The sequence below is a fragment of the Octopus bimaculoides genome, chromosome 16 (assembly GCF_046866305.1).
Source record: "Octopus bimaculoides isolate indiv1 chromosome 16, ASM4686630v1, whole genome shotgun sequence".
In the NCBI taxonomy this organism is placed as follows: domain Eukaryota; kingdom Metazoa; phylum Mollusca; class Cephalopoda; order Octopoda; family Octopodidae; genus Octopus; species Octopus bimaculoides.
The window spans coordinates 16,834,011-16,847,599 of record NC_142943.1 but is presented as its reverse complement, the minus strand read 5'-3'; the positions used below and the strand labels follow the sequence as shown (position 1 = coordinate 16,847,599).

Genomic DNA, 13,589 nt, shown 5'->3' with positions numbered 1-13,589 from the left:
TATATATATATATATATATATATATATATATATATATATATATATATATATATATTAACATATATATATTAACATATATATATATATATATTCACATATATATATACTGATATAAATATATATATTCATATATATATATATATATATATTTATATATATATATATATATTTATATATATATATATATATATATATATATATATATATCATCATCATCATCATCATCGTTTAACGTCCGCTTTCCATGCTAGCATGGGTTGGACGATTTGACTGAGGACTGGTGAAACCGGATGGCAACACCAGGCTCCAGTCTGATTTGGCAGAGTTCATATATGTTCATATGTATATATATATATATATATATATTCATATGTTCACATATATTCATACATATATATATATATATATATATATATATATATATATATATATATATATATACACACATACATACATGCACACACATATTCACACACGCACATGCACACACACATTCATATACTGTAAACTAAGAATATTTATTCTCTTAAACAAAATGTATATTTTTAATTATTAGAGAGATATTTGACTAAATACCATACTAGGTTTTAATGTTTCATGACAGAAATAACTTATAACTAGAACTTTAGAAACTCTGGAAAATGTTTTGGTATTTCAACTAGTTATGAGAGAATCTTAAGTTATTTAAATACAATTGTGCTTTCTATACCTTTTATTTTCTACTCACAAGCTACTGATTCTTAAACCTAAGTAAAATTTACTACCAACCTATGATTATTTTAATATTTATTTTGTTTCTCATTTATGAAATAGTATTCATATCAATCTAATTCGTATTTTAGCTAACCTTAAAAGATATGTATTTAACAAAGATGTATAAATCATAACTCACCTGGTGTTAATGAGGTACTGAGCTAACCCAATTGTATCAGGAGTTCCAGTTATTGTTACTTTTCTATCAGAAGAACCTTCTTCTGCATTAGAAATCTTTATTGTAGCACCTGAAATTTGTCTATAATAAAATGATAAATAACAATTTATATTTTTCTTTAAATTAATGTTGATGTTTAGGCATAAAGAAAAATTATAGTTTTATTATTTGAATACTGAAATATATTTTTTTCTTTGGTACCATTTTTCTATATCAAATGACCTTTATTTGCATTAAAATATTTATGAAGCCTTAAACAATATTATTGATTTTCTTTTTTTTATATACATTCATATGAATTTATAACTTCAATTTGATCAAAATATACTATGTAGAAACTGGAAAAATAAATAGCCTGCTTAATTATCAGTGTTTAATTCTGTCAATTTCAGTACATTGTTAAAAAGGAATGTAGTATATCTTTGATAACACACTATATGAAATAGCAAATAAACACTCAATATTATTCACGAACCAAAAACAATTATACATGACAATAAGGATAATAAACACACATGGTTGAAAAGCTTGCTCCCCAGCCATACAGTCGCTGGTTCAGTCCCACTTTAAGTGTCTTCTACCATAACTACAGAGTGACCAAAGATTTAGGAGCAGGATTTGGTAAGCAGAAACTGAGTGAAGATCAGTGTGCGTGAGGGTGTGTGTATGAATGAATGCATGCATATATAGATTTGTGTTTGTGTGTACACGTGTTTTGATATCATGTGATGGTTGTAAACAAGCATCACTGTCATACAAGTGATGTTATTCATTTCCAGTCTTTGGTGGAAAACATGTCTGGCCATGTAAAATATTATCTTATGAAGGTTGGCAACAAGAAGGCATCTATCCATAGGAAAAATCTGCCTCAACACATTCCATCAGACCCATACAAGTATGGAAAAATAGATGTTAAATGATGATGATGACGAATGAATGAATAAGGACAACTGGTTCAAGAAGTCTCCAATTGTAAACAAATTTAAATATATGAAAAGTGAATATTATTTTAAGAAATGGAAACATATCAACACAGGTATATCTGTTCAGTATAGATTGAAATCAGTAGCAGTAGAAATGAAATACAAATGTGTAATAAAAGCTGCTTTATCTGTTATGATATATTCCTCAATTACAGTATACAATATAACAGTAATATAACAGTAATGGCACTCTTAAATTGATACTAAGTACTTCCACTTAATATATGTATATATTCACATACAAATCTCAACACATCCAGTCTTTGATGATAAGATTTGCTTAGACAAATCAGTGTCAAATAAATACACTTTACATGAATTCTACATATTTTGTGCTGCTGTTTTCTTCAAAATTTTAGTGTATCACTAACTTTTAAATTTCTTTACATCTCAAAGTCCTGTATGACATTATATACACCTGTGTCCAGATCTTAAACTGCATAAAACCAGTTAAATATTGCTGTTTTGGGATCAAAAATTGGAACTAAGAATTCTTTTGTGCAAGAAACAAAGTTTAACCACATTTCAGAAAGAAATTCTTGTCAAAAGATTTCTTGTCTGTACCATGCATGTAAATATCTTTGAATTTTTTCTATTAATTTTCAAGCACAATAACAGTTAATACCTTAAGCAGTGAGTTAGAATTTTGTGGTATTATTAATATCTGTTTCTATTTATTTATTAGTGATTTAATTAGGAAATCAATATCTAAGGAATTGTATTTGACCTAACTTAGCATGTGAAAGTAACATGACAAGAGATAAAAGTCACATTCAAAATGTACATCAATGGTTATTATATTGTATCAGCAAATTTCCTCTGAATTCATGTAATAGTTCTATTTTTATGGAGAGACCTTACATTGTCAAAACCTTTAGTTCCTCACAGGATTAGGATATTTATTGAGAGAAACCTCTACAGTAATTTAAGAATTAAATTCTTAATTACAAAGTAACTGATGTAGGAGAATATAGAAAACATATTTTCTGATACCAAAGTATCATACCTAATTTCATTGATTTTCTGTCCAGCACGTCCTATAATACACCCAATCAAATCATTTGGTATTGACATTTCAGTCGTTTGTTGACTATTTTGTACTGTAGCAGCTGCATTATTTGGTCGAGAAAATGAAACTGGAGAAACACCTGGGAGAGAAAGATGTCCTGTATTAAGAAAAAGAGTTAGTTAGTAAACAAAATTAATAAAATAATAAACTATATTATCTGGCACAAAAAGAATGAAACAAAGCAAATGCATATCAATAAATTCATTCATTATTTAATTATTTAAAAATTACATGAAGAAACAGATGATATTTTAAAATGAATCACCTTAAATTAATTTCTTGAGCTGAGAAGAATTCTATGAAATTCATTACTTATTAAAATACATTTATAAGTGAAGCAAAACAGTTTATACATTATTCAAGAAGGTATTAGTTATTTAAAAGCATATATTAATGAAATATTAATATATTCTATTATTGTATTTATATATTATTTTATTAAAATATATTAAATGATTCTGAGAAAGATTACCTGGTAACAATGTTTGAGACGCTGCAGGGATAATTGGTACAGTCTGTCCCAAAGAAAATTGATGATGCAGTTTATTGACCTAGAATTAAAATAAAATGTCTTGCATGTAAAAATAATGGTTTTCATTTTTAGTACAAGGCCAATATTTTAGAGAAGGGCGTATATTTGATTATATTGATCCTAATGCTCAACTGGTATTTATTTTGTTGAACGGCTGAAAGACAAAGTTGTCCTCTCAGAATGTAAAAAGCTGAAAGATATGCATTTTGTCTGATGCACTAACAATTTTACTTTGCATGAAATAATAATGGACTATATTAGGAGCATAGTAAGGAATATAATCCTGGTTAATAAACCTTTAAAAAAGTTTATATTTGAAATATACATATATGTTATGTCCCATATTATTTCTTATGCTGTACTATGACACTGTGTAAGATATGTTTAATGGGCTTTTTAGCACTTTTAGAAATTCACTTCTAAAGTCATATAAGCAAATCTCAAACTTTACTTTACAATTTAGATTAAATAATTAATGAATGCAACAGCATTTTCCTGCCAAGGAAATTATGCTCTCTATCACTTAAAGCTAATATCTATACACTTCTTTTTAGTAAATATCTCTTAATCTTTGCATAAAAATAGATTAAAGAAATAATGGTTTCAAATTTTGGCACAAGCCAACAATTTCAGGGGGAGGGGATAAGTCTATTAAATCAACCCCAGTTCTCAGCTGGTACTTATTTCAGTAACCCCAAATGGATGAAAGGCAAAGTTGACCTCAGCAGAATTTGAACTCAGAACATAAAGACAGATGAGATGCCACTATGCATTTTGCCCAGCATGCTAACAATTCTGCAAGCTTGCCACCTTAGGTTAAAGAAATATTATAATCCACTGCTTTATGCAAATTAGCAATGACAAAATAGAGCAGCAGTTGTAATTAACACCAGCAGTTGTAATTAACACCAGCTCTTGTATAAAGAACTACTGGAGAGTATAATCTAGTAGCTATGGACATGAAGTGAATACAGCTATACTGAACATAAATAGATAACAGCAACATTTAGAAACATATTTAAAAGTGTTACATATCAAGCCAATGAGAGAGCATGTACAACCAAATCTCTCTTAAATTACATCCTGCCACCTTAAATGAAGAAAGGACACATTGGAAAGACTTCTTTATTTGAAGGTTGTCTTGAATTAATATAACCTAATAGTTCATTTAAATGAAAAAGTGATTAGATACATGAACATAAAACTAAAAAAGAAGTACAAGAGAACTATCAAAGTTCAAAGACTTTAAAGTAGAAATAAATAGGACATTTTTAATTCAATAACATAATTCATACTACCAACTTTCTACTAATACTATAACACAACCCACACAGCACATATACTGTGTTCACCACACAATAAAATATAACAACATACACAACCACACATTCTAAATAAATACTTTTTATTACCATAAAATTTTCACAACAAACAAAAGAAACTTTAAAATTTTACAAGAAATGTCAAAATTAACCTCACACAAAAGAAAAAAAAAAAGAAACTCCTTCCCAAAAGTATTTTGACTTCCACAGGTTTCAATGGAGCAATATGTTTAGTGTAGAACCAAACTTCAGATAGACTGCCAATTGCACAAACTTGTCTGAGACACAATTATTATCATGGCCAAGCTCTCTTCAGAAGTTTCGAGCCACCACAACTTGAATTGCAATGTACATAACTCAAAAACTACTCACCTGAAACTCTTGTCAACATTAACAATAAAAATCTCTAACATTAACACAAGGCCTTAAATTGTGTGTGAGGATATGGTCAATTGCACCCCATTAATTTCAGTATTTATTTTGTTGAACTTGGAAAGGAAAAGCTATTTGAATTCAGGATGCAAAGGGATGAAATTAAGTACTGCAAAGCAGTCTATAGTAATAAATAGTGCCCAATTATAAGTTTGACAGTGCACAATATCAATAATAATACAAAGAAACTTACTTCTGGGCTTGGAACTGGTACTTGTCCTTGAATGGTATATGCCTGTCCACCAGCAAATATCACTGGAGGCATTACAGGTTTTGGACGGTATGGGATGGTTGCTCCCTTAGGAGGGGACTGGAGAAAAGGAAGGTAAAAGGAATTTAAAGGATAAGTAGGAGAGTGTAAGAAAGGGTCTGTGGTAGCCACTCCATTGTTGACCTGAAAAACTAGAAGAGTTGTTAAATTTGTCATAAAGTGTTAACAAAATTCATTAAAATAAGAAATTAAAAGTATTCCAGTGAGAGAAAAACAGCAGCAAACTGTTACAAAAGGATGATTTTTCTGCTCACTCATCTTATTTTTCATTGATTTCATCATTAATATTTGTGAAAAGATGTAAAGATCAGCAATCAGCCAAAAACAAAATCCAGATGAAGCAAGAAAAGATAATGACCGCAATTTATTTGTTTACCATAAAAATTGCTAGAAAATGGTTGTGATTGTATAAAGAACCTTTCAAAAACTTTTTACACAAAATGCAATTACTATGTTCAGTATATTCTAGGTGTTTTGATGCCAATAAATGTTTTAAAATGAATGAGTTGATAAACAATCATTCTAAATATCAATATTCCAGCTTCATTTCAAATGAAGTAAAACCTTTGGATTGTCATTTGTTGTCTTTAAATGAGCTCAACAGTTATCACATAATAGGAATTTTATTATGAATATAATCTTCATTATATTCATAAAAGTAATAGCAATATTAACTACAAAGGTTTGTCTAAATGAAGGACTATTGATTGAGACTGCAAAGCAAAGAATTACATAACTACTAAGTAGACTATAAGATATTTTATACACATAAACATTAAACAGAAGTCTTTTTTTGGTTATTCTTTGCTTCCTTTTAATGACTATTTTCTCCTCCTCATAAGAAAAAGAGCCAAGACAACTTGGATTAAATGGACATAACTGGAATGGAATCAATTACCAAAAGGTATTTTGGTTTGATTTACTGATTCTGCCATCCCAGGCTGATACATACAATCACTCCCTCTGACTAGCTGACTAGCAGATAGACAGACTGACAGATAGATGGATAGATAGGCTTACACAGTTATGTCTCCCAAATTTCACTGAAGCTTTAATAAAAATCACTTGCCTAAGGTACTGCACATAGAGAGATCAAACCTAGAACTATGTGTTTGTGAAGCAAACATCTTCACTGCAGTCATGCCTATATTCATTATACTTAATCATATAATAAATATTTAAAAAAAAGATTTTCAAATCTTTTCTTATTTCACCAGTTTCTTAATTTTTTTTTTAATAGCTTAGTCAAAGGAAGACGAAGTGTCTATAAATGTCCAAAACTTAGAAAGGAGGAAGGGAGAAAGTCATCCTCAGATTTGAAACCTGACTCAAATACTTTCAACAGAGTGTACTCTGCTAAAGGAACTTGAAAGTCAATGGTGCTGTTAAATCTGGCAACAATATAAGTTTGCCACTCAAGAACAGGACCAGTCCTTCCACAAGGTTTCCATACAGTTTCCATCAACAATATTTCACTCTCAAGGCTCTAGTTAATCCATAGCTATGGTAAAATCAAATTTCAACAGTAAAGCTAATTTTTCACACAGAAAATGTTTCTACATATTTAAATGATGAAAATTTATACTAAATATCACAAACTTCAGTAAGATTCCCTAATATATTATTGACCTGATATCTTTGTTGATATTTAAGGTGATGATATTATAAATAATTAAGTTATTATCTAGAATCTTATATGAAATGCAAACTTAAGGGAGTTTTATTTTTTTACACGAGAGCAGTGGATTGATTGAATCATTAAAACATTAGACAAAATGCCTTGCAGTATTTGTTCCAGCTTTCTATATAATCATATTCAGAATACAAATGCTGCTGAGGTCAACCTACTTTCTATTCCTTTGGAGCTGATGAAACAAAGTGCCATTCAAATACTAGGATCAATGTAATCAACTAGCCACCTCCCTCTAAAATTCCAGCCTTGTGCCAAAATTAGAAATAATTATCGTTTTCAACCAGAATATTTTTTCACATTCTTCGAGAATTTATAATTATTTTGATGATGCAATTAAATCCTAAAATCCAGTTTCAATGCACAACAGCACTATTACACTATTAATAACAATAAGGATTTTTGACACACTGTCACATATACTAAGAGAAGTAATATCACTATAACTGACCACCATATTTGACTAATATTTATTAGGGTGGGGGGATGAAAGACAAAGTCAGTCCTCTGTGACATTTGAATTTAGATCATAAAGTTATGAGATTAAATAGTTTCAGGCATTACTTTCTCATTTCTACAACTAAATCCTATCGACACAATGATAATGCTAATGATGTTTTTACAAAGGTACAAAGTCACAAATTTGGGAAATTGTCTATCTAAAGTACTTGACCAGGAGAATGCAAAACAGATTATTTGAACAAATAATAATAATAATAATAATAATAATAATAATAATAATAATCCTTTCTACTGGAAGCACAAGGCCTCAAATTTGGGGAAGGGGATTAAGTTGATTACATCGAACCAGTGTGTAACTGGTACTTATTTAATCAACCCCGAAAGGATGAAAGGCAAGGTCGACCTTGGCAGAGTTTGAACTCAGAATGGGAAGACAGACGAAATACCGCAAAGCATTTTACCTGGTGTGCTAACAATTCTGCCAGCTCATCGCCTTAATAATAATAATAATAATCATCCTTTCTACCAAAGGCACAAGGTTGGAAATTCTGTGGGAGGGGGCTAGTCAATTACATTGACCCCAGTACTTGACTAGTACCTATTTTATTGACCCTGAAAGAATGAAATCCAAAGTTGACCCCAACAGAATTTGAACTCAGAGTGTAAAGACAGATGACATACTGCTAAGCATTTCCTCCTGCATGCTAACAATTCTACCAGCCTGCTGCCTTACTATTACTATACTACTACTACTAATAATAATAATAATAATAATAATAATAATAATGATAATAATAATAATAATAATAATAATAATAATAATAATAATAATAATAATAATTCATTCTTCACAATGGATTCAGATGATACTGGATCCATCCTGCATGCAACAGCAGATGTTCAACTTAAACTCACAGGTCAGCAATACTCAGGCACTGGACTTGGGTGTGCAGAATGGTTTCATTGTTCTGGGCACACCTTGGGCAGCTGACAACACTTCCGTGCCTGTAAATTTTATCTCAAACAGGCAGTGCATCTCAGTAGCACTGCCAGGCAAGGGATTTCTGGAAGTTATCCATAGGCTCAGGCCCAAAAGTTCTCCAAAATAGACTGGTTAGTTGATCTTCATCGATGCCCAGAGTTTCCCTAAGAACATCATTGCACTTTCCCTCCACTAGCCTTCTATAGAACACTAGAGTGGAACTACCACTAACTGCATTGCCCACTTGGTGGAGGGCTGTGAGTGCTTGACGGTACTTGAGGTGCCAAGCGCCCCTCTTCGGTCCATGCCTAATCCAGGTTTGCAGCTCATTGAAAGAGACAAGCTATGGAAAAGTATGCCTGACTAATAATGATGATAATAATAATTTGAGCTCAGAACATAGTGACAGGCAAAATACCACTATGCATTTCGTCCAGCGTGCTAACAATTTTGCCAGCTCACTGCCTTAATAATAACAATAATAATCCTTTTTACGAAAGGCACAAGGCTTGAAATTGAAGGGAGGGGACCTCAATTTCATCCTGAGATGGGCACAAGCAGAGACTGACCAACTCAATCACACTACCCGAAATGCATGGTGCCCTCCACCCTAAGGCAAATGTATACAGGCTGTACATGAAGGGTGGATGTGGGCTTATTAGCATACGAGTGTGCATCAACAGTGAAAGAAGAAACACTGCAGAATATTTGGTAAACAGCTTGTGCAGAAGGCGTTAACAAAAATGGACTTGAGAGTGCTCATGAATTCTGAACAAGAACAGCCAATGAGAGAGAAGAAACCCTACTAACAAATTAAAAGACCAGGAAGCATCATAGAGGTGGCTCAACAAGGGTGACCTAAAAAGAATACTGAAAGCCTAATCATCGCTGTGCAGGACCAGGCACTGAATACCAACTAAGTGAAAAAGAATATATACCACACAAGTACAACAAACCTCTGCAGAATATATGGGAAGAGGGTCAAAAGTGTGACTCACATTGTTAGTACAAACATAGACATGACAAAGTAGCCCAAAACCTCCACTGGCTACTTTGCCATAAGTATGGATATGAGGTTATGGGTGCTTGGTAACAACATACACTGGAAAAGGTCATGGACGAAAAGAGAAAGGCAAAAATCTTCTGGGACTTTGATTTCCAAACAGACAAAGTGTTAGAGCACCAAAGGCCAGATATAGTAACCTTTAGGAGGGACAAACAAGAGTGCTTAATAATGGATGTAGCAGTGCCAGAAGATCAACACATCATCATGAAAGAAAGAGAAAAAGTTGATAAATATGGAGACCTGATAATTGGGATCGCTAAGATGTGGCAGCTACGAGAGTCGAACATAAAGCTTATCCCTATTGTCATTGGAGCATTGGGTTCAATACCACCCAATCTGAAAAAGTATCTGAAAACCTTAAAAATACCCTACAATCTAGAAGTATTACAAAAATCGACATTACTTGGAACTGCACATATATTGCGTAAAGTACTGACTGTCTGAGGTCATTGTTGTAACTTGACAAACAGTACAAACCCCCTGTAGACACAATATCTTCAATCAACAACCCCACAATATTGCATACAGTGTGACATCATAATAATAATAATAATAATAATAATAATAATAATAATAATAATAATAATAATAATAATAATAATAATAATAATAATAATAATAATAATGAAGAAACAAATGAACCAAAAAATTTGAGATCCATAATCTGCTTAACAACAAATGTATAAAATACTAACATCTGTCTTGTCTGAATATACCTATCGTTTTTTAATAAAAAGTGGCATATTCCCTAATGAGCAAAATGGATGTAAACGTGGGTCCTATGGTTGTAAACATCAGCTACTCATCAAGAAGATGATTTTGGAAGATTGTCACAAATGACACAAAAATTTGTTGATAGCTTGGGCAGGTTATAAAAAAGATTTTGATAGTCTACCACATAACTGGATTAAGAAATGTTTGGCAATGTGTAAAATAGCATCTATTTTGCATAACTTCTTGTCTGTAAGTATGAGATCATGGAGAACATCACTGACTTTGAACAGTGACAATGAATCTCTCAATGCTGGAGATGCAAGAATTTCATGTGACATTTTTCAGGTTGACTTTCTATCACCACTCCTCTTTTGTCTAGCCTTAATACCTCTCTTGCAATTGCTCAATGATATACAACACAGTTATAGAATGTTTGATAAAAATATAAATCATCTCATTTACATGGATGATTTAAAGCTCTTTGCAAAAAATGACCAACAACTAAAGGGCTTACTAGCAATTGTTAAACAATTCGGTAATGACATCAGGATGCAATTTGGCTTTGATAAATGTGCAAAAGCTACCTTTATCAAAGGGAAAATGACAGAAACATCTAACATTAATCTTGACCAACAGAATGTCATAAAGGAGTTAGAACCAGCGGAGAGCTACAAACACCTAGGGGTATTTGAAGGTGATGGAATCAAACATTCAATGATGAGGGAAAGGATCAGAAGAGAATGTTATCGCAGGGTAAGAGCAATATTCAAGACATAGCTGAATGCAAGAAACAGGATCAAAGTGATCAATACTTTAGCCATACCGGTTGTAACTTACAGTTTCAATATTATTAACTGCTGAATCACTGAAATATGTAATCTTGACAGAAAAATACGAAACTTGTTGACAATGCATAGAATGCACCACCCTAAGGCAGATATAGAACAACTTTACCTGCCAAGAAAAGAGGGTGGCCTTGGACTTTTACAACTGGAATTAACAATGAAGATTTCCACAACTGGCCTCAACATCTATCTGAAACACTCTGATGACTGGATGTTGAAACTTGTCTTAAAGCATGAAAACAAGAAAGCATCATACTCAGTAAAAAAACAGGCAAAGGAATATCTAAGTGAATTCCAAATACAACAAATCCTAGAATTAGACATATTGGAAACAAGCACAGAAAAAGCTAAGTGTGTGAAAACCTGTGTTAAAACTGCTGCCTTAGGTATTCTTACTGACAAACAACAAGAAAAACCTCTCAATGGCAAATACCCAAAGAGAGCTAATAATGCCGATGTTAACAAAGCCCTTACCCATCAATGGGTTTATCACAGCAGCCCAAGATCAATGCTTACCTACAAGAAAGTACTAAGCCAACATATTAAAGAACAGCAGTAGCCCAACATGTCGTGTATGTAAACAACAAAATGAAACCACTGATCATGTTGTCTCCATGTGCAGTCTTCTTGCATCTACAGAGTATCTCAACAGGCATGATAGAGCAGCACTGGGTAATTTGCAAAAACCTGGATCTGCCCTATGATAAAAACTGGTGGGAACACAAACCACCTCCAGTGCTCGAAATGATCGCATCTCACTCCTCTGGAACTTCACTGTTCAAATTGACAGAAAGATAGATGCAAATAGGCCAAACATTATGTTGAAAGACTTCAGACAAAAACCATCCTTCCTCATTGATATGACTGTCCCAACCAACATAAATGTATCTGTTAAGACCGACCAAAAACTGAACAAGTATAAAGATCTTGAAATAGAGATTGGCAAAATGTGGAACCTCAAGACTAAAACAATACCTGTTGTCATAGGTGCCCTAGGAATGGTAGCAAAAGGGTCTGATTCCTGCCTAGCTCAAATATCAGGAAAAGCAAAAATGGAAGAAATTCAAAAGATAGTGCTCATGGGAATTACCCATATCCTACATAAAATACTGTCTATGTAATCTTAAATTTTAAAACAAACTTATGTTTTCTTAAACATTCTCTAGAACTATACTATGTGCAAAACCAAATATACGAGACCCTAGGCATAATACCAACTTGAACTTCGAACTTGTTGTCTCTTGAGGTCTCTGGGTGAGACTTGGAGCCAACTTGTACAAATACAAAGCAAAAGTCAAACATATAATAATAACAATAATTCTTTCTACTAAAGGCACAAGGCCTGAAATTTTGTTGGTAGAGGACCAGTTAATTATATCAACCTCAGTGTTTCACAAGTACTTAATTTATTGACCTCAAAAGGATGAAAAGCAAAGTTGACCATGGCAGAATTTGAACTCAGAACGTAGTGACAGGTGAAATGCCACTAAGCTTTTCATCCAGCATGCTAATGATTCTGCCAGCTCACTGCCTTAATAATAATAATAATAATAATAATATTATTATTATTATTAATAATAATAATAATAATAATAACAATGATAATGATAACAATGATAATAATTATTGGCTGACGATATGTGCATCCCTGATCATAAACAGAAGTAGAGAGGAATTCTTTGGGATTTGAATAATCCATCTCTGGAAACATGGGTGTTTTGTTCAACATCCTTAAACAACCCTTATTTTGTGATCTTTTGAGTGCAATGGGCTACTTGACTTGAAGTAAATTCTAACAGGGCCCCACCTGCGAGGTTATGCACTATTTATCTTGATATGAGACCACCATGTTGCACATGTATGGTTGTGATGCATACGCCTGGTATATCAGACAGGTAGTCATGGCAGGTATATTGGGCATCATATTTTTGTACCCCAGCATCACTTTGATGGTGTGTGCTGCTCTCCCACTCAATAGTAATAATAATAATTTCTATAATAAGCACAAGGCCAGAAATTTTGGTGAGTGTCTAAGCATTTACATCAACACCAGTGCTCAACAGGTGCCTAATTTAGTGATCCCAAAAGAATGAAAGGAGAAGCCAGCCTCAAAGAAAATTTGAACACTGAACATAAAGCCAGAAGAAATGCTGCTAAGCATTTTGTTTGGCATGCTAATGATTCTAACAGCTTACCACCCTAATAATAATTATTATTATTATTATCATTATAATAATAATAATAATAATAATAATAATAATAATAATAATAATAATAATAAAGTAGATAA

At 32.3% G+C, this 13,589-nt stretch overlaps 1 protein-coding gene across 41 annotated transcripts in view; it reads right to left on the bottom strand.

Moving 5' to 3' along the window:
- LOC106871424 (poly(rC)-binding protein 3) overlaps positions 1 to 13,589 on the bottom strand; it is a 488,151-nt gene that overhangs the window by 177,841 nt on the left and 296,721 nt on the right. For 25 of the 41 annotated variants that reach the window (XM_052973806.2, XM_089364186.1, XM_089364203.1 and 22 more), the window contains 4 exons: positions 5,463 to 5,663; positions 3,456 to 3,534; positions 2,921 to 3,080; positions 893 to 1,012 (listed from right to left, as the gene is read on the bottom strand). In XM_052973806.2, coding sequence (XP_052829766.1) covers positions 893 to 1,012; positions 2,921 to 3,080; positions 3,456 to 3,534; positions 5,463 to 5,663 — 560 coding nt within the window. The remainder of the gene's footprint in view (positions 1 to 892; positions 1,013 to 2,920; positions 3,081 to 3,455; positions 3,535 to 5,462; positions 5,664 to 13,589) is intronic. The other 16 variants (XM_089364192.1, XM_089364191.1, XM_052973818.2 and 13 more) reach the window with 3 other exon arrangements.